General features: G+C 37.4%; 1 protein-coding gene across 10 annotated transcripts in view; it reads right to left on the minus strand.

Annotated features, from left to right (window-relative positions):
* HECTD4 (HECT domain E3 ubiquitin protein ligase 4) overlaps window positions 1–19,386 on the minus strand; it is a 164,631-nt gene that overhangs the window by 82,800 nt on the left and 62,445 nt on the right. For 7 of the 10 annotated variants that reach the window (XM_074355853.1, XM_074355852.1, XM_074355851.1 and 4 more), the window contains exons 8-18: window positions 18,762–18,954; window positions 14,666–14,824; window positions 10,732–10,845; window positions 9,837–9,977; window positions 5,711–5,943; window positions 5,189–5,334; window positions 4,426–4,496; window positions 3,693–3,798; window positions 2,984–3,104; window positions 2,169–2,297; window positions 131–255 (exon numbers count right to left, since the gene is read on the minus strand). In XM_074355853.1, the coding sequence (XP_074211954.1) occupies window positions 131–255; window positions 2,169–2,297; window positions 2,984–3,104; window positions 3,693–3,798; window positions 4,426–4,496; window positions 5,189–5,334; window positions 5,711–5,943; window positions 9,837–9,977; window positions 10,732–10,845; window positions 14,666–14,824; window positions 18,762–18,954 (1,538 nt within the window). The remainder of the gene's footprint in view (window positions 1–130; window positions 256–2,168; window positions 2,298–2,983; window positions 3,105–3,692; window positions 3,799–4,425; window positions 4,497–5,188; window positions 5,335–5,710; window positions 5,944–9,836; window positions 9,978–10,731; window positions 10,846–14,665; window positions 14,825–18,761; window positions 18,955–19,386) is intronic. The other 3 variants (XM_074355855.1, XM_074355854.1, XM_074355850.1) reach the window with 1 other exon arrangement.

The raw sequence follows: 19,386 nt of genomic DNA on the forward strand, positions 1-19,386 counted from the left end.
GATCTATTCTCACAAAAATTCCTCTATATTAAATGAATATCTGATGCTCTGCTCTAAAAAATTTCTCTCTCATTAGCAAATTCTTCTTCCTGAAGGGCAGCAGGTCACAGCCCACAACACATTTCCTCACCTCTGCTCCCGGTCAGCTATGTCACTATTTATGAGGGCAGTTGTGACCTGCTGTAGCATTTCCAACACTTCATCACATCCAGTCAGGATTTGGGTGGCAAGAGCCAAAATACTGACCTTTAGTTCCTAGGTAGAAAATATCATCAAATTATTTTTAAGCTTTGTGATGAATATACACTCACAATGACAACATGAAATGATGCCTTTAATGATGCATTTCCAAATTAAATAATGAGGTGGCCAGAATAAGCCCAAAGCAGTAAGTTCCGCTAGGATGGCAAGTAGCAATTTGAGTTGGGAGGCTAAAGTCTGGAGTGCTGACAGAAATACGCAGTATTTCACGGGGAGCACACCGAGTCCCTAGGAGAAAAGGCATTTCTCCCATCCCCTCCAGCACAAGAGAGCTCCCGGTGGCCAGCCCAGAAACTGTCCAGGTGGAAGATTGCCTTGGGTGGTATGAGGATAGCTAAAGAGAAAAATAGAACAGTAAAAGGCGCATGTATAGGCGGTGAATAAAATGAGACAAAAACACAACATTCTGAAACAGTACAAGTGACCTTTTTACTTAATGTTTTAAACCATTACAGTTGAAAACAGGCAAGTTAAAAAATTCAATTAAAGTCGCAGGCAGTTAGTCTATTAAACATCAAAAATAACTATTAGAGAGTTCATGGCAGTACAAATACTAAATAATGTGTGAAAGACACTAGTTACAATCATAGAAATGTTTAGATTACAATTATTTTCTAGAAAGGAAAAAATACAACCAAACTAACCTTTTAGGTGAAATCTGTATCTTTTATTTTTCCTGGAAATACTAGACAAGGCAGCCTACTCTGCCATTTGCCAAGAGTATTTCCTTCCATGGGTTAATTAAGAATTTATAACATTTAGCCTTTCAAATAGAATACACCGGTTTTCAATGTTGGAATTTTCTGGGATCTTTTTGGGTATTATTAAGATATTTTCATCATTAAGAGAAAAGGAATTCTGAAGTGGCTAGAGAAAAATCATGGCTGAAGTCACACTAACCGTATCAGCCATCACCTACTGACTGCACGCCCCGAAGCACCGGACACACAGGCCTCGCTCTAATTCTCCCAGCAACCTCACAAGGGAGATGCTATGGCCCCTTTCTACCGAGTAGGAAACCAAGGCAAGAGAAGTTAATAAACAGTGTCAGGAATTTAAATGATTAATCCTGTTTAAAAACTGATTACATAATGAGATAAACCCATACATATGAACTAGCAGATTTACATAGTATACATGCTTAAAGGGGTAAGAAAAGGGCAAACTATAATCTTTAACTAGGGCTTCCTCACTTAATTTTTAAGTGTGGTTTAGTCAATGTTTTAAGGAAGAATCAAGCTCTTATTGATTTCTCTAATTCTCCCACAAATGTGAAGTTCTGAAGAATAATGCAAACACCACCATCAAGCATCTGTCAGAATTATAACCACCACAGCTATAAAAAAAAAATCTGTGGATTGCTATAAATTGCTATGTGGGAATAAATTATTGAGTTACACAGAAGTTAACTTGAAAATAATTACCAAAAATGATATGAACTATAGATTCAGAAATCAGTCAATATAAGGATTGTGAGAAAATCAGCACCTTTTTAAAATTATTTGAATCAAGATAAACCAGCCAAAATGTCAAAATTGTTTTAAATGTTGTGTTCCAAGATTCATTTCTCTCTCTATAGATACATATTTACACATATAACTTTCGGGTGCGTCTGCGATCACTTGTAAGGGCCGTATTTTAATAGTTTTTAAAAAACGATGAAAATAAACAAAGGCACAAAAAGGTTGACAGGAGCACATGGATGACACATTATGAGAGTGTCACAAGTATGGTAACCACTGTGCAATGACATAAAAATCTATGAAATGAGTGACCTAATGTTACCTCTCACAAAATTATAAGCCACATGGTGAAATCTGACATCATCATACACAGAAAGTTAGCCAATTAAGCTGTGCTTTACACACTGGGTAGAAAGCATTGTTAGAATAAAGCTTGGTGTTTACCTGTACCTTCAATGTCTCTCCCTGCAAGGAGTTGTCACTGTCATCATTCTCATCAGGTTTAATCAAAATAGTGTTACTGAGAAGGTGGTTCTGAACTGCCATCAGATAGCGCAGGCAGGAGGATGCAGCCTTTAATACAAATAAGGGCATTTAAATAATCTAAACCCTACTCAGAGAAGGGCTCATGTAATCCTCATGTTTTTAAAAAAGATTTCGACAAGGGAAGCAAAAGAGAAAGTACAGAAAACAGACCAAGTTAGTTTCTCAGGAGACTTATTTCCATATGGCTTTTGATACATAATTTGACACATTTACCAATAACTTTCTGCCTTCTGCTATGTATTTCTCACTAATCACTCAGATACTTACTTGAATTTTGCCTCTTAATAATTCTGTCCTACCCTCTTCCCCTTACATGCATCTCCACGAGAGAAGATTCTACTCAAGCCCATAAAAGAATCTTTTGGTTCTTATCAGTCTCTGTAAACCACTGATGGTTTAGAAAACAATGCTAAATTAAAAATTAACAGGAGCGAAATCCTCAGGGTTTTAAACAAAGCGAGACTATCCAAATTCAGTCTAAGAATTTATTGCATCAAGACACTTAAGCAGGAGGAATAAAGTCTTTGGAGGAAGTAGCTCCAGTGGATTTGTCTAGTTCTACGTTTCTAAGACAAGCATGATCACTGACTTTCATCAATTAAGTCTATCCTTGCAAAGAATGTAAGTATGTGTGTACACATACATCTCAATTCAGTAAAATGAAAACAGGGACACGATATAATTCTGCTTTCATTAAGCACATTTTTACTTACAGGCACAGTTGAAAGGAGTTTTTGAAAATCATCTTTAGAGACAGTTTGGCACTTGGTGATTAAGATACAGGATTCTCGTACAACAATCTTCAGAATGTAGTGTAAAAGTTCATCATTTAGTCTTTAAAATGCAGGAGAAATGTAACAGTAAGATACTGATGGTTTATTAATAAAAGGATAAACTTTATACAATTGGGACAAGACGACAAATAGACAGTACAAAATTCATTGGTTCTTAAGCAAATCACCTTACTCAGTAATGATGCTAACAACTAGGTGTATTACCTAAATCTAACTTAGGGAATCAAAACAGTACCCAAGCACCTAGTCCAAATATTTTATAAATAGCAAAGAAACACCTTCCTCCCCTCACCAACTCTGACCACACCCTCACCCTGTCACAGACCAGCAATCTGAACGATGCCCTCCACCAAGTTTTCTTACATGAGTTCCACCCGTTATTTCTGCTAAGTACTCTTTGGCCAGGCCCACGTTACTTTATTCATAAAACCAAAATGTTTATTATCATTTCTGAGGGTGACTGTGGGATTCATTATCTTTCAAGTGACCCACAGTTTAGACTTCTCATGCTAATGACCATATGAGATATTTTAAGGGACTAAAGTAGATCAAATGTATTTAAATATAAATTAATTACTGAGAAAAACACAAAGAAAAAACTAGTAGTGAATGACATAACTGGTGTCACCTGTAATGATCATCCTCCTCGCTGCCAAATCGGTTGTTTTGAAGCTGTTCAGCTAAGTTGGTTAGGATCACATCCCGCAGTTGGGAGAGGCCGCTGTTTCTCTCTCCTAACACAGAATAAAGCTCCATAAACTACCTCGATAATTACTCTTAGAAAACTGATGCGATAAAAAAAGTTTTAAAATGAGCAGACTGTCAACCATCTAGGGGCACCAGGTATATGTACTTACACAAACAGAAACAGCAAAACTACATCACAACCAATCAGACTTCCTCTTCCCAGCACATCCTCATTAAAGTGTAGCTACTTTCTGGCTATTTCATGAAGTGTGATTTCTAATTCCTTGAACTAATGTTGCTTATAAATGCAGAGTGTCTTTAACGTGGTGAATTTTGTTGTTGTTGTTTAGTCTAACTTTAAAGTTGGGTTTTAACATGTGGGGAAAAAACTGGCTTACAAAACCCAAGAAATCGTCATATTTAACGTTCATTAAACATCTACAGTCAGGTACATTATGCTACACAGTGGGGAAGAAGGAGGTTTATAAAGCTTGATGATATATCAAGCATGGTTTCTGCTTTCAGTCTAGTTGAAGTGTTGGCATATGTGCAGATGCATTTTTAAAATAATACTGACTAACAGATATGAAGGAAAAAAAAATCTTAATACTCAGTCATTTCCTTAGGGAAAGAAAAGGATGGTTTTTCAAGGATAATTAAAGGATAATTCTCACCTTCTGTTAAGACCAGCTTAAGTAAGTTATTGATTTCAGTTTCACCTGGGTACAAGATATTTAAACCAGAGCTGAAATGACAGAAAATTCAAAAAGCTTTTAAACTCATGTTCTAGAAAATCCAAACTCTAAATTTTTATTAAAGATTCCAGTTTGAGTAGTTTCATCACTAAAAAAAAGCAATTGAGTCTAAATTCACTACTGTGATATAGCCCAATCACCTCCCTGATAAACGGTATCTCTCTCTCCTTCTCATGTCTGTGAATTACCAAAGTGATAGCTTATCGGAGGCTAGGCGCAGAACTAGGTAAAGGGAACTCAGCTGTAAAAAGTCAACGCAGTCAAGTCAGCTGTATGCAGACTGTGCGCCCCCCCAAACCATCTGCGTAGTACGGGGCAGAGCAAAGACTGGAATCCAGGTCTGCCAGCTGCCAAAGTCAGCTTCTTAACACCCTGCCACACGCTGTCCCACGTGAGAGGAACATCTACTTGTAAACCATCAAAATATCTACTTAAAGATTGTTTTCTTCCTTTTGTTGTTTTAAGATCCAAAAGTCGAGATGAGGAGTTATGTACATGGATGACTTGGGTTCTCTGGGAGTGGGGCCACAAACTTCTCTCCAGTTAAATTATCCTCTACACGTAAGGTCCTAACTGTGGGATGGGGAAAGAGACATCTAGGCTACCAGCCTGCAGGGAAGATTCCAATGCGGTGCAGGAAAAGCCTTCTGCAAAGAGCACCAAGAAAACATGTGCTGATTACCTTATGGCAAGGCAGACTTCCTTCTGAATTTCAGGGCAAATCTGATCTTTTGGTGCCATCAGCAACTGCCAAAGAAGCAATCCCGACCGTCGAATGATGTCTCGATTCCTTTCAGTTTGTGGGCTGAAGAAAAATTTAAACACCACCTACAGAAACATAACGGGAATATCTAAAAATGCTAATTCTACTGGGGATAAAATTATCCTTATGAAGAAAGTACATTCTAGTTATTCTTATGAATAAATCCCAAGGTGGCTTCTTAACCACAATCTCTTCTATTGTGTAATGGTATAATTACAGTAAATATTTTACATATATTAATTGCAGTGAGCTACATATAGCAATGCTCTATTAACTGCAGTGCAATGAATATGATGATAATTCTAATTACAGGATTAGAATGTGTTAAGATGTAAAACAGGAATGTTATTAAATTTTTCTTCTGGTAGAAATTTGCTGGCTGAAGCCAAGGTTTTGTGTTTCTTTTTCTCTATTTTATTTACCTCAAAACAGTGTATTTACCTGAAAGACAACGAGAATGCAGCGTATAATACAGGTGTCTCCGTTAACCATGGCCTTCTCCATAATGTCACAGATACTGCTGAGGTGGTGTGCTTCGATCGGATGCTGCTTGCCCAAGACACTTGTGATTGGAAGATTGGGGTTGGTAGCAAGAAGATTGAGTTGGTGTATGCACATCGCACCAACGTGGTGCAATAATTGGTTTATAACCTCATTCGTGGTTATAGCCTCATCTAGAAGATGAAAAGGAAATTCAGTGAGGAAAGACACCTCTGTGGGTGGTCCCCAAGGAACATATCTCTGGTTTATAAAAGGCACACGCACACTAGGAAACAGTATCTTGGCTCCAATCTCTTCTACTCCTGCTGGAGAACCCACCTCCCTGCCATAGAACGCTGAGACGAAAACACTTGGGAATTTCCATTTTTTAAAGAGCTTAAGTAGCTACCACTTCTTGAGCCCTTTCCATATGCTAGACAATGGGCAGAATGCTTTACACGCATCACCTCACAGTATCGTTGTAAAATTTGACTATTTCAGTTCTGTTTTGCAGATGAGTATATCAGGAAGGTGCAGTAACTCGCCCTAGGTCACACAGATGTTAAGGAGTAGAGCTGGGATTTGAATTCAAGCCATCTTAGCTCAGATTCCATGCTGGTAACTCTTCTAGAAAAATCTCTTCATCTTCTATGCCTCCTTTATAGTGGAACCCAGCACCCTCCTCAGGCCAGAAATATCTCCTCCCACAGTATCTCAAACATTGTGATCTCATTTAGTCACCAGACCCTAGACAGCCATCAGTTCAACTTCGTGAGAGCTGACAAGCACCCTCTTATATAATAATAAATGCCTCCTGGATGGTTACAGGCATTCAGGGAATGCAGGTGAAAATAATCTAAACAGGCAAAGTGCAAAAAGAAATAGCTTTTTTCCTTAAACCAGCTGAAATGAACTACCTAAAAGGAAAAAGAGGCAAGCTTGGGTCAGGGAGTCTTAGAGCTGCAAAAGGATTGTGGGCACTGGAAACTATGAGGAAAGGATCATGGAAACCCAACAGAAGGTAAACCGTGCCCAAACTAAACTTTTCAGTTGTGTATTAACCCTAGGGCTGGCTGGGTCCCGCTCTCTTCTGTGCCTTTGTGAGTCTTGGCCTTACAACAGAATTCAGGTCAGTACTGTGCAGTACTGTGCAAGGTAGCTTTCAAAAAGACCTTTCATTAAATGAGGTCCTTAATGTTTATCCTGAGTTAGATGGGAAGCCACTGGAGATGTCTGAGCAGAGGAGTGACAAATCCGACTACAAGATTGTAAGAGGCTCATCTCCACACAGCAGCCAGAGTCTAAGAGGCGTGGAGGAGGGTGACTGCAGAAGTAGGAAGACCAGCGGGGTTGGGGGCTGCTAGGATAATCCAGGTGAAGACGATCACCAACAGAGCAGAGGGAAATGGTCAGACTTGGGCTACATCTTGAAGATAGGAGTTGGCAGGATTTGCTGATGTCCTTTTGGGTGTGGGATAATGAGAGAAAGAAAGTCAAAGATAACCCTGCGTGTTTGGTCTGAGTATATGAAAGAATAGTGATCCAAATACTGGCTGGCATATGGGGGACCCAGTAGGTATAGATCTGTGGGGGGAGATACAGGGAGTTTGTTTTTGACATGTTAAGTTGAAGATGTTAGACATCCAAATGGAGGTGAATACACAGTCTGGAGTCCAGGCAAGAGGCTTGGAGTTAACAACTTGGAGTCAATAACATATAGATAAACAGCAAAAAAGAAAAGAAAGTTATCTTTTCTACCTTTCTCAAGATAAAATGTACATATGCCATGAAGTTCACCCATTCTAAGTGCAAAATACAATTTTTTAGTAAATTTACACAAATACCAAAATCAAGAATGAAAGCAGAGAAATTACTGCTGACCCTATAAAAATTAAATTATAATACTATGAGCACCTTTATGCCAAGAAACAAGAAGACTTAGATAAAGCGCACAAGTTTCTAAGAAGACACAAATTATCAAAACAAACTCAGAAAGAAATAGAAATAGGTAACAGATAATTTCATAGCCTTAAAGTATCACCTCTCCCAAAATATTTATTAATTACTGAGGTAATTAAGATGTGTCCATAAATTCTCTGATGCTTTTCCTTCCAGGAGGGGGCGCTCAAGTGGGCTTAATATCTTGCTTCTAACAAACAGATTTTGGAAAGGGAAAAGTAGTAACTTTGCAGTGAAAAAAGATGGCATTTCAACCAAGTGATCAATCCTAGTTTCACTAGTAATAAGTCATGTTGCTATCACGTACCCTGTGATGTGATGTGATGAGAAAATTACTTCCCCTCTGCAGTACTCTTCCCCAAAATCTACTACCTCAGTTTAAAATGGGAAAACATCAGACGACCCCAAACTGAGGTCTTTTTCCCCAGTATTCATTAAAAATGTCCTTTTCTAGTCTTCAGATAGGTTCACTCTATCCATCTACATCCAAGTTTGTTAATTCTTTCTTCCACCTTCTCGAATCTGCTTTGAGCCACCCTGATGGTTTTTTTTTCAGTTCCTGAACTTTTCAAATCCAGAATTTCCAACTAGTTCTTCTTCTTCTTCTTCTTTTTTTTTTTTTTGGTTAATAAATTATTTGTTGAAATTCTCTATTTGTTTAATCATGGTCATCGTATTTCCTTTAATCTTTAAATGTCATTTCCTTTTGTTCTTTGGATTTATTTATAAAGGCTACTTTAAAAATCTTCATTTGCTAACAAGTCCAATATCTGAGTTTCACCCTGAGGTGTTTAGCTACGGATTTCTCCAGTTTGTTTTTTTTTAATCCTCATTTCCATTTTACTTTCTACTTTCATTTGTTTATTTTTATTATCCTTCTTCTTATTTTTAAGCCTGCCTTCCTAGGGGTCACCCCGCCTGGGTCAGAGGTTGTACTCAAACACCTTGGGCCAGTAATTCTTCCACCCTGGATGGACTTGTGTGTTTTGGGGGAAGCACATCAAAGTTTAGGCAGTTTTAAACTTTTCCCTGATTTTCATTTTCTGCTGGGCCCCCTCAAATCTCTGCATGTGTGTATGCAGGCTCATTGGCAGGCATGCCTGTGTGAATAGGTTGGGCCCTCTCTGGCTTTCTCTGTGTGGATGTGTGGGGAGCTCATAAAAGCCCTTTGTAGCTTTCTCACTCCCCAGAGCTCACAAGTAAAATTCTGGCTAGTCTGCTGGTTCGCTGCTGGCCCTCACCAGGACCACAACCTCAGGCTAAGCCACCGGTTTCTCTGTATGCCACCAAGACGACTACTGTTGCAGACATCGCTGCTGAGCATGAGTTTTTTCCCTGCTCTGCTCCAAACCAAGTCAGCCCCCTCTGGCAGCAAAGCTGCTCGCTGACATGACCGGCCCCACCCTGGTGGGGATACTGCACTGACCGGGCTTGAGGTGGTGGGAAAGGAGTATCCCCAGCTAAGAACACCACAGACTTCTACTGTTCTTAACCAAAGTTCAGTGGTTTGTTGTTTGTTTTTGTTTTGTTTGTTTTGTTTTTTAATGAATACCACTTCTCAATTTGGCGTAAGCCTTTGGTCAATTTCCAGAGCCTAGAAATAGTTATTTTTGATAATTCAAGTCCATTTTGTTATTGCTTTATCGGGAGAGGATTTGCTGAGCTACTCACTGCTCCGTATCTCTTAAGTTGACTTAATATTAACTTAATATTAAAAATCTGAATATTAAGAAACATAAAGGTCCTTACCAGTAATTCTATCAAATTATAAGTTTATGTATAAGTAAATCGTTATTGATGCAAAGCAAAGTAACAGCATATATAATCCCATGCCGAGTACAAATATAGAGCCAATTTTTGACCCAAAGTTCTGACAATTTCAAAAGGGACATAACAATTTTCCTTTTAAAAAGTCTGTAGACCGCCTCAAAAGCTCTATTTATTTACACACTTATTTATTCAATTACAAACCAACCAGATAACTAGAATTTTTGTCTTCTCAATTCAAAGAGGGAAGGCTGTTGACACATGTGTTGTTTGGGCTGTGTTCCCGCTTACTAACGCTGCTGCGCTCTCTCACACTTCATGAGGGAAACTCTCTTCCTGTGGGACTACGAGTGCACCTCACCTTTGGGCTCAGTGATGATGTGGCTGACTCCAAGTCTCTGACAGACGTAATGGAAGGCCTGATTCCCAGGATTACACCACTGATCGATATAGTCATTCGAGCACGTCCACAGCATGTTGTTCACCGTGTCATAACAGGCGCCTGCAAAAAGAGCATCCTTTATTCAACCAGCATGTCATCTGCTTGTATACATACTTCTCAGAAGCACTGCTAAAGAAAGGAAGGGCAAAGATTCTCCCCAATGCTGATAAGCCACGTCCCCACTCCCAAATTATTTACCTGGCAAAGCATTAAACTGGGGTTCAGTAAGAAGGCAGGATTCAATTCCTACTTTGCTTAAGTCCTATGTGAGAATGGAATAACTCTTATGGAATAGATAGTTCTTAGTAACTGATTTACATGTGACCTTTTTAATTCCAAATTAATTCCAAATTTAATTCCAATTTAAGTGGCTTACATTAAAACCCAGGTACAACAGGACTAATGATCACTGATACACAATAAAAGCGTTAGTAACTGAGCCCAAAACTTAGATGTGAGCTTCCTAGGTGCCAAGGCAAAGAGGAAAATCGGATGTCTTACATAACGCTCATTTTTAAACAATAAGAAGTATATCAATTCCTTTGGGGAAATAAACCTTTTTATGGCATGAACTTTGAGAAGAATTTGTTACAGGTATCATCACACAACCTAATGGAAAGTATCTTTCACAGTAATTTATGCAGAGGAATTTCAAATATGGCAATTTCTTATATTAATCCTCAAAATTAAACAGTAGCATAAAAGATTCTCTCTTTCAAGGAAACTACAATGCCGCAGGGAATTGGCAAAATTTTCTGAGAGAAACTGCTAAACCTCTGAATTCTCCAAGGCAGTGTGGGCATTTATTTCTTACCCAGTCCTGGTACAAGAGCACCACGCCCCAGAGAGCTTCCAGCAGCATCTATGAGATCCACACGACTCGTGAACTGACCATCCGAGATGTTGTACACCAAGCTAGAGGCTAGGACTTCCGAAACAAACATTAAGCTGTTTAATAAGCCTTAAGATGATGGTTAGTCTACTTTTCAAAACTTAAACTTTAGCCTCTTAACAGGACTTTCATAAAAATCACATTTTTTTTGGTTGTCTGCTGGTGGCGACAATGAGGAGACACACATAAGACCACAAAAGAAACTGTCACAAAGTCTCCTCCAATATAGTGAACCATATTTTCGAAAGTGTTTTTAAAATGACAACTTTTGCATGCAGGTTTTTTTCAACATAGGTTGTCAAAGGGGTAATTGCAAGAGGAGTTATGATAATTAATATACATTAATTACATTAATTATGTAACAACATTTATAGGAAATACTTTACAGATAATTGGTGCTCAATAAAGGTTCATGGATGCTCAAACACAGTTCAGTTGCTAGCCTTCCAAGCCCTGGCTCTAGCACTCGGAGACACTTTGGCCTTTTCCTTTAACACAGGATAGTGTTGTGATGACAAACATGAGCTTTCGGATTCTGGGTTTGAATTTCAGCTCCACCACTTCTGTGTGACCCTGGGAAATTTACCAAACCTCTCAGCTTCCTCCTATGTAAAGTGGTGAGAATAAAAGTGCCTACTTTATACAGTTGCTGTGAAGATTAAGCGAGTTAAAATATGTCAAGAATCTCCACCAACACTTACGTGCTAGCTGCTATTATTATTTTTTTTCTCTCTGAAAAGGATTTACTGTGCACAGAGGGGACGCAGCTCCATCCTTCTTGGCGGGCTGCTTTTCTCAAGGCGGCCAGGACATTACTTAGCTCCTCTCTCTTCCTCCTGGCACAAGGGTGTGTCCCCACTCTTCTTGATGAACTCGAGGGCCTGCTTGTCTTTGGAGATCCTGAGCATCTCCATGGCATGCACTCCTGAGGGGTGAAGCCACACACCCACTGGATCATGTCTCCTACGCACTTGGTGAGGCCCCGTGGCTGTGGCTACGCCCCAGCTCGCTCATGTTCATGGTCACCCCATGGCCCTTAGGCACAGCCATGGCTGCCGCGGCCGAAGGGGTTAGCTGCTGCTATTATGATTATTTTCTTCCCTACTTTCCAACAGAAAATTCTAGCACTGCCTCTCAAGTTTCTTTTTCTTATTCCCATCACCCTAGTAATCCAGATTCTCATCACGCCTGACTTGAGCTATCATCTAAACTGTACTCTTTTGTTTCTTTTGTATTTTCTATTGTTCCATCCTGCACACCAACAAAATTTTCTTCTCCAAATCGCTTTTTTCATGGTGTTTACCATGCATATGCCTTTCCCCCACGTGGCCACTCATATTAATAACAGCCATTTTTCATGACTTAGAACTTCATGAAGTCTCCCTTCTGCCACACGGGACAATGCCCCTTTCTTTCTGATTCTGCAGCACTTCCGTCTGCTCCCCAGGGTGCAGGCAGTGACACAGCACTGTGCAGCATTTTCTGGTTGTTTCACACACCTGCATGGTTCCTCCCAACCAGACTGTGAGCTCACGGCAAGCATCTCTTCTTCCACTTACTGAGTAGCCTCCTCACAGAACAATGTGGGATAAGACATAGAAGGAATTTAAACATTTATTTTTTATTTGTTGGTCTAAAATAGAATCACTGGGTAAGCTATACCTTCATGAAAACATGGCACCATGAAGGCCTGTTTTAAACAAATGGGGCCAACTTCAATTGAAGAACAAAGCCATGCCAAGGAGACTAAAAGATTTCATAAGACCAACAGTCAATAAAAAGACAAATACCCCAATTTTTAAATGGACAAAGCATTTGAATAAATATTTCTCCAAAGAACATATACAGATGGCCAATGGGCACAAGAAAAGATGTTCAACATCATTAGTCATTAGGGAACTACAAATCAAAACCACAGTAAGATAATTTCATATCCACTAGGATGGCTATTTTTTAAAAAAAAAAAAGGAAAGTAACAAATGTCAGAGAGGATGTGGAGAAACTGGAACCACTGCTAATGAGAATACAAAATGGTGCAGCCACTTTGGAAAAGCTTAACAGTCCCTCCAAAGGTTAACATACAGTTACCATATGACCCAGAATTCTACTCCATGTGTATACCCAAGAGAAATGAAAACATGTGCACACAAAAACTTGTACATGAATGCTCACAACAGCATTATTCAAACAGCCAAGAAACACAAACAACCCAAATGTCAACAAAATGGAACATATCCACACAAATATGATTTGGCCATAAAAAGAAATGGAGTAACGATTCATGCTACAATACAGATGAGCCTTGGAAACATTACGTTTAAATAAATTAAAAAAAAAAAAAACCTCAGTCACAAAAGTACATATATTATATAATTCTGTATATATGAAAATTCTAGAATAGGTAAATCCATAGACAGAAAGTAAACTGGTGGATGTCAGGGGCTGGGATGAGGGGGAAAAAAGTGAATTATTGCTAATGGGCACTGGGTTTCTTTTTGGAGTGATGGAAATATTCTAGGATTAGATAATTATGATAGTTGCACAACTCTGTGAATATACTAAAAACCACTAAACTGTATGCTTTAAAGGGGCGAATTTTATGGTATGTAAGTTATATCTCAATAAAGCTGTTATTTTTTTCAAAATAGAGTAATAATAAACTTACATCATTTATTCAAGGGCTGAAGGGGACATGCTGGTCACATGTTAGAGAAAACAAGCTACTGAGAAAAAGTCTAACCAATTTGATTCTAAAGGCAAAAGAGTTTTGAAGTTGTTATGAATATCTAAAAACGAAACATACACAACTATTTGAAATGGCCTGAAATGGCCTAAAAGTTAAGTTGATAATAGATAAATGATTTTGTTTAAACTGCTGAGGTCAAATTTATATTTGCAGGCTTAAGTTAGAGTAAGAAATGTTTTCTTAAATACTCACTTAAATGTAAAATATGACCCTTTAATGGAACTATAAGAAATTATATAGAGAACAGAATATGAAATATTAGAAAATGAAAACAAATAAACTGATTCTAAAATAGTTTAATTTTATGTACCTAAACAAATCAAATCTCAAAGAAAAAAGAATATAAAAAAATAGGTGTTACCATATATAAAAGGAATATTTTGGGGGGTTTTGTTCTTGTTTCTAGAAATACTCTAACATACTCTATTGCATATGAACACCAAACAATAGTGTGAGATATTATTAGCCTATTATTTTTTACAGGTTGGGAAAACTGAAGCTCAGAGGGGTTAAATGATGTCCCTAAGGTAAGAAAGATAGAAAATTGCAAAGTAAAAAGACTCATTTTTTGAGTCTACATTTTATTTAACTATTTGTCCACTCTGAAGCCAAAATCACATTGCTTTAATTACTATAGTGTGCCTTGCTCTTTTATAAAAACATACGTACACTTAACAACATTAATGAAATTTTGCATGTACTTTGTGTGATATACACATATTCTGCTTAACATTTCGTATATGTGTCCTAAAATGGAGGCACTTCACAGACTTATTTTAACAGCTCTACAGTGGGTAGAGTTCTTGCTGTGTCAATAGTAAATTATGTGCCAACAGATTCTTCTATTTCCTAAAATTTTCCTGACCTCATTATTATTTCTAGTAATTTTATAGGACAATAGTTTTCAGAAGTGTACTATTACATCACCTATAAAAATTCTATTTTTAATTCCTCCTAGCCTGTAACTATACTGATAAGGGTTTTTGTTGTTCTCAAGCTATTGCAAACAATAGTTTAAAAGATTAAGTTTTAAATCACTAATAGGAAAAAACTTAAATTTCAACGTTGGGGACAAACTGGGAAAAAAGACACAAAACAAAGCTCACTTACTTTTTAAAGATGACAAACCACTTGTTCCACCAAAAAGAGACCGAGTGGCAGAGCTGCCTGATCCCCCTGGAGGCGGGACCAGCATCACCAAGTATGTGCCGCAGGTATAAATGGGTGTCTTTCGAAGCATTTTTAGAGGAAGACCACAGCTAGTATTTGCTGGTAAAAGGAATGAAAATGGTGAGTAGAAACAGTTGACACACAGATCAATTGGATTACCAAAACAGATGAGAGTATAATAAGGGGGTCCCAAATTCTAACAAGGATATACTCAGATTCAGAAAACAGAGCAAGAAGTAACAAGCTAAGGAAAAAATAATGATCTTCTGGACCACAGTCTGGTCCCAAACCTCCTGAGTTACATGAGCTGAACATTTCTCAAAGGTGTTCCCAGAATTCAATAAGCCCTTATGTCTCTTAAAAAAATCTTTCAAAAGAATGAATCCTCACATGGACTAACCCTCAAAATAAAAAAAGAATCCTACTGTTTGTGCTTCCCCTAGGAAATGGTAGCTCAAGTAGAGAGCTCTTCATTTTATGTAGAACAAATTCTTTACAGGTTTGTGATACTACCTTCATTACAAACAACTTCGAACATGAAATCAGCCAGAAATTTCAACCTATAGCTAATGAATAAAAGCTCTTACAATTATCTATCACAAAATAATTTTATGCCTGCAGGATTTATGACCCATGATGTATTTTTTTTAGGGTCAGTGACATAAACTATCATTAAGAAAATAATTATTGTTTCTAATCACGAGGTATAAAGTGTACTTTAATTTTCTTACTCATTGGCAGATCTGAAAATGCAGGGTGAGTTCAAAGATTTTTCTCTATATTAGTCTAGTGAGGACCAATGACAGCAACTGAAAGTCAGTCAGAGTGTTTTACCCAGGAAGCTGTCAGGGTGTAAAATATAATTGTTTACAGTGACGTAAAATTGTCTTTAGATGATTTAGATTAGAAAAATAAGACAGGTGAAACCAAATCTGTCATCTGTTTTGAATGCTTGTGCTTCTACAAAGCTACATTTTTTAAAAAAAACTCCAAGCCCCCAACAAGTATATTCTTCACTTAGGACACAAATCCAGTAGCATAAATTTCCGTAAGTAAGAAACCCAAGAGGGGGAATGACTGAAAAGTTAGCAACTTTGTGAGCATATTTTCCCCGAGATATTTTTAACAGAACTACTCTTATTAACATGGTAATAGGTATTAGTTATCAGAGGATAAAAAATTCTAGACCCTCTGAATTAATTGTCAGAAGTCCATTTAGCTTATAACTGGTGAATTTTTATGCAGCAACAACATGTTAAATGAATAAAGACAGAATGTGCGTAAAAGTACAATGAGTGACTAAGACATATAAAATAGATAAACAGCAAGTTCATACTGTATACCAAAAGGAACTATATTCAATATCTCACAGTAACTTATGGTGAAAAAGAATATGAAAACGAATATATGCATGTTCCTATGGGACTGAAGCATGGTGCTGCACACCAGAAATTGACACAACATTGCAAACTGACTATACTTCAATAAAAAAAAGTACAATGAGTGAGATCATATATTTAGAATACAGATACCAGTTTTCACAGGATTCTAAATAAACCCTCGCTTTCTGAGTCTTCTTTTTGACTTCACCCATATTTTCTTATGCAACAAACACATTCCTTTAGTATTTCTATTGTGCAGGGTAGGATTCAATTTTCTCCCAAAGGATAAATGCATATCAAGCCTTCACCTTGTCAGGAAAATATTTAGGTAAAAAGGACTGTCCCCTTACAAAGTATTTCCTATAACTCAAATTATCCACATACCCAAGTTATAAAAACTATTAATAAATTCTCCACTCATATTTGATACAATAGGGACGTATGGAAGTAAAATACGATTCTTAATTTCTAATATGGACTAATAAATATTTAAAATTTGATAGCTCAAAATAACGACAATAACCTGTAAGAATTAATCACAAATATTTCCTCTTCCTAACGTTTCAATATATAAAAGGATTAAAGTATAAAATTGCTTTAATTTCATTCAACATTAAATTTATTAAACATATTAATTCAGATACATTTTTCTACACATGGCATCTTTTTCAAGCCTTTTCTTTTACTACAGGTCACGATTTGTTATAAATTCATGTAGTTGTACAGAATATGAAAACTCTTCAAGAATAATAGTTCTTAACTTTTGGGGGATCATATATGACCTTGAAAATCACAATGACACATATAAGATGTAACTTAAAACTTTGGGGGAACATGTTTGTGAACTTCTGAAAGATTTATCCCAATTAAGAACTCCTGCTTTGAAAGTCCTAAACGGTGTATTTAGAAGGCTACCTTTCCCACCAAGCTAAAGAAGGCTGCCCAGAATGTGCAGTTAACAGTGCCACTGGTGTTACAACTGTTTAAAATTTATCAGGGACCACGAAAAGAAACTCGTGCTTCACCGAAGAAAAGTACCTAAACATCGAAAAACTTAAAATATTACGGGAAAAAAACATTACAAAATATAAAATAAATAAAAAAAGGAAAGGAAACTCAACTTTATGTACCAAGCAAATGCCAGGTCTAGCAAACATGATGCTAGTCCTAAATTACATATTGATTTAAAAACAACAAAAAACTACAAAAAAAATACTATAATATAAAAACAAATTAATGTTTTATAGACCCTGGAAAAAAGAATTTTCAGCAAAGTACAAAAATTTAAAGCATTCCTTTCTTTAATTTTATAATTCTTTACCGTGGAATAGCTCAGAATGTCACTTCCATTTTAAATAACAGAACTGATAACTGAGCAAGGAAATGTAATTTGGATTAAAAAATTCTTGCTTTAATAAAAATTCCTTAAACAGTGAAAAAAGGGCAGCTACCTTTTCTTGAGAAAAGGAGAACAATAAAAATATATAAATTTGTCTTTCTAAATTAATTTGTCTTTGCGTAAAGAAACTCTAAGGATAAACAAAAACAAATAAATAGAGTTACCTACAGGGGGCAGCTTGGGGGCAAATTACAGAATATACCAGGATGTGGGAGTAAGATTTCTCTGCATATATCTTTTTATATTGTCTTCACTTTCAAACATATTATCCATTTTAAAATATTAAAGTACAAACTCTAAATGACAAATTCTAGAAAAAGCCATCTCTGTTGTGGAAGGTTTGCCTCTTGCTTGCTTGGTCAAGATTGTATTTAGTGAAGATGATGCTAAATATGAGTCTTTTACTTTACATTCATGAAGCATGTGCTAAACGTGAAATCAATTAATTTACACTAGCAGTAATGGTAAGGTATGTACAGTTAAAGACAGAGCTGTTTCGAATTATTAGAGACTCATGCTAATTCATGTCCACAGCCAGCAGCATGTATTAGCTTGGAATAAAAAAAAAAATGAACAATGACTGGAAGGACATAAAAGGTGAACTATGGAAAGCAAAGTGCTTTGTATGGTACACTGTAAGTCCTTAATAAAAAGTACTGCCTGAATTCCACAGGCAGCATGCACTAATTACAAGCTGATTACAACTAAGCCATTAAAAGACATGGAGGAATTGTGAAAGCATATTACTAAGTGAAAGACGCCAATGTGAAAAGGCTGCATAGTTATAAATCCAATTATATGACATTCTGGAAAAGGCAAAACTATGAAGATAATAAAAAGATCAGTGGCGGCCAGGGGGTGGGGGGTGGGGGGGGATGAATAGGAATTGTAGGGCAGTACCACTACTCTGGAGGAGACCAGACCGTAATGATGGAGACGTGTCATTATGCATGTGTCCAAACCCACAGAATGTACAACGCCAAGAGTGAACCCTAATGTAAACTATGGACTCTGGGTGATAATGACGTGTCAAGTGGGGTTCATCAGTTGTAACAAACCTACCACTCTGGCAGGGGACGTTGATAACAGGAGAGGCTATGCACACCTGGGGGCAGGAGCTCTATGGAAAATCTGTACCTTCCTCTCAATTTTGCTGTAAATTTAAACTGCCACTAAAAAAACAAAGTCTTAAAAGATATATATAGCTAACTGGAGCTACATAAGGTAAACACACAATGAGCGAAGTGCAGCCTACCTGCCTGGTCCTCTTTCAGGGTGTTGGAGATGGTGGAGCCGGTGAGGGCAGCCAGAGTTGCGGACGGGGAGGCTCGGTAGCGTGAAAGTCTGCTCAGAAGCATCTCGTTAATGCTTTTTGCAGACTCGCCCTCTTTTCTCATTAGAATTGTGCGTTCCTGAAGCGGGTTGGCTACAAATACACCATTTTCAAGCTAGAGGGGGGAAAAAAAGCCGTAAAATGAAATCTGTTTCCATTTAGTTAGCAAATTCCTACTTGAGAAGTATATCATTGTCATCTGGTTACTTGAAAACATTTCCCAAAATTGTACGTGAGTAGGTGTATACCTCAAAACTTACCTGCTCTACAGAAACTGAGAACAAAAAGAAGCCTATGAGAAGTTTGAGAGCTTTCATGTTTCATAACAGCCCAGATTTTAAAAGTGATCAGCCAAGTTTAATGGGTTCTACAAAAGGTTGTTGATTAAAATTCCTTATATTGAATTTCACAGGCAGCTCTAACTAATTACAAGCTTCTGACAGGTACAAGTAAGATGAGAGGAAAACAAATCAATCAGTTTTTGATTAACTATTAAGTACAACTCTGAGGATGTCTTCTTGAAATATAATTAGTGGCCAAAATCCAA

Source organism: Camelus bactrianus, chromosome 32, assembly GCF_048773025.1.
Source record: "Camelus bactrianus isolate YW-2024 breed Bactrian camel chromosome 32, ASM4877302v1, whole genome shotgun sequence".
Lineage (NCBI taxonomy): Eukaryota > Metazoa > Chordata > Mammalia > Artiodactyla > Camelidae > Camelus > Camelus bactrianus.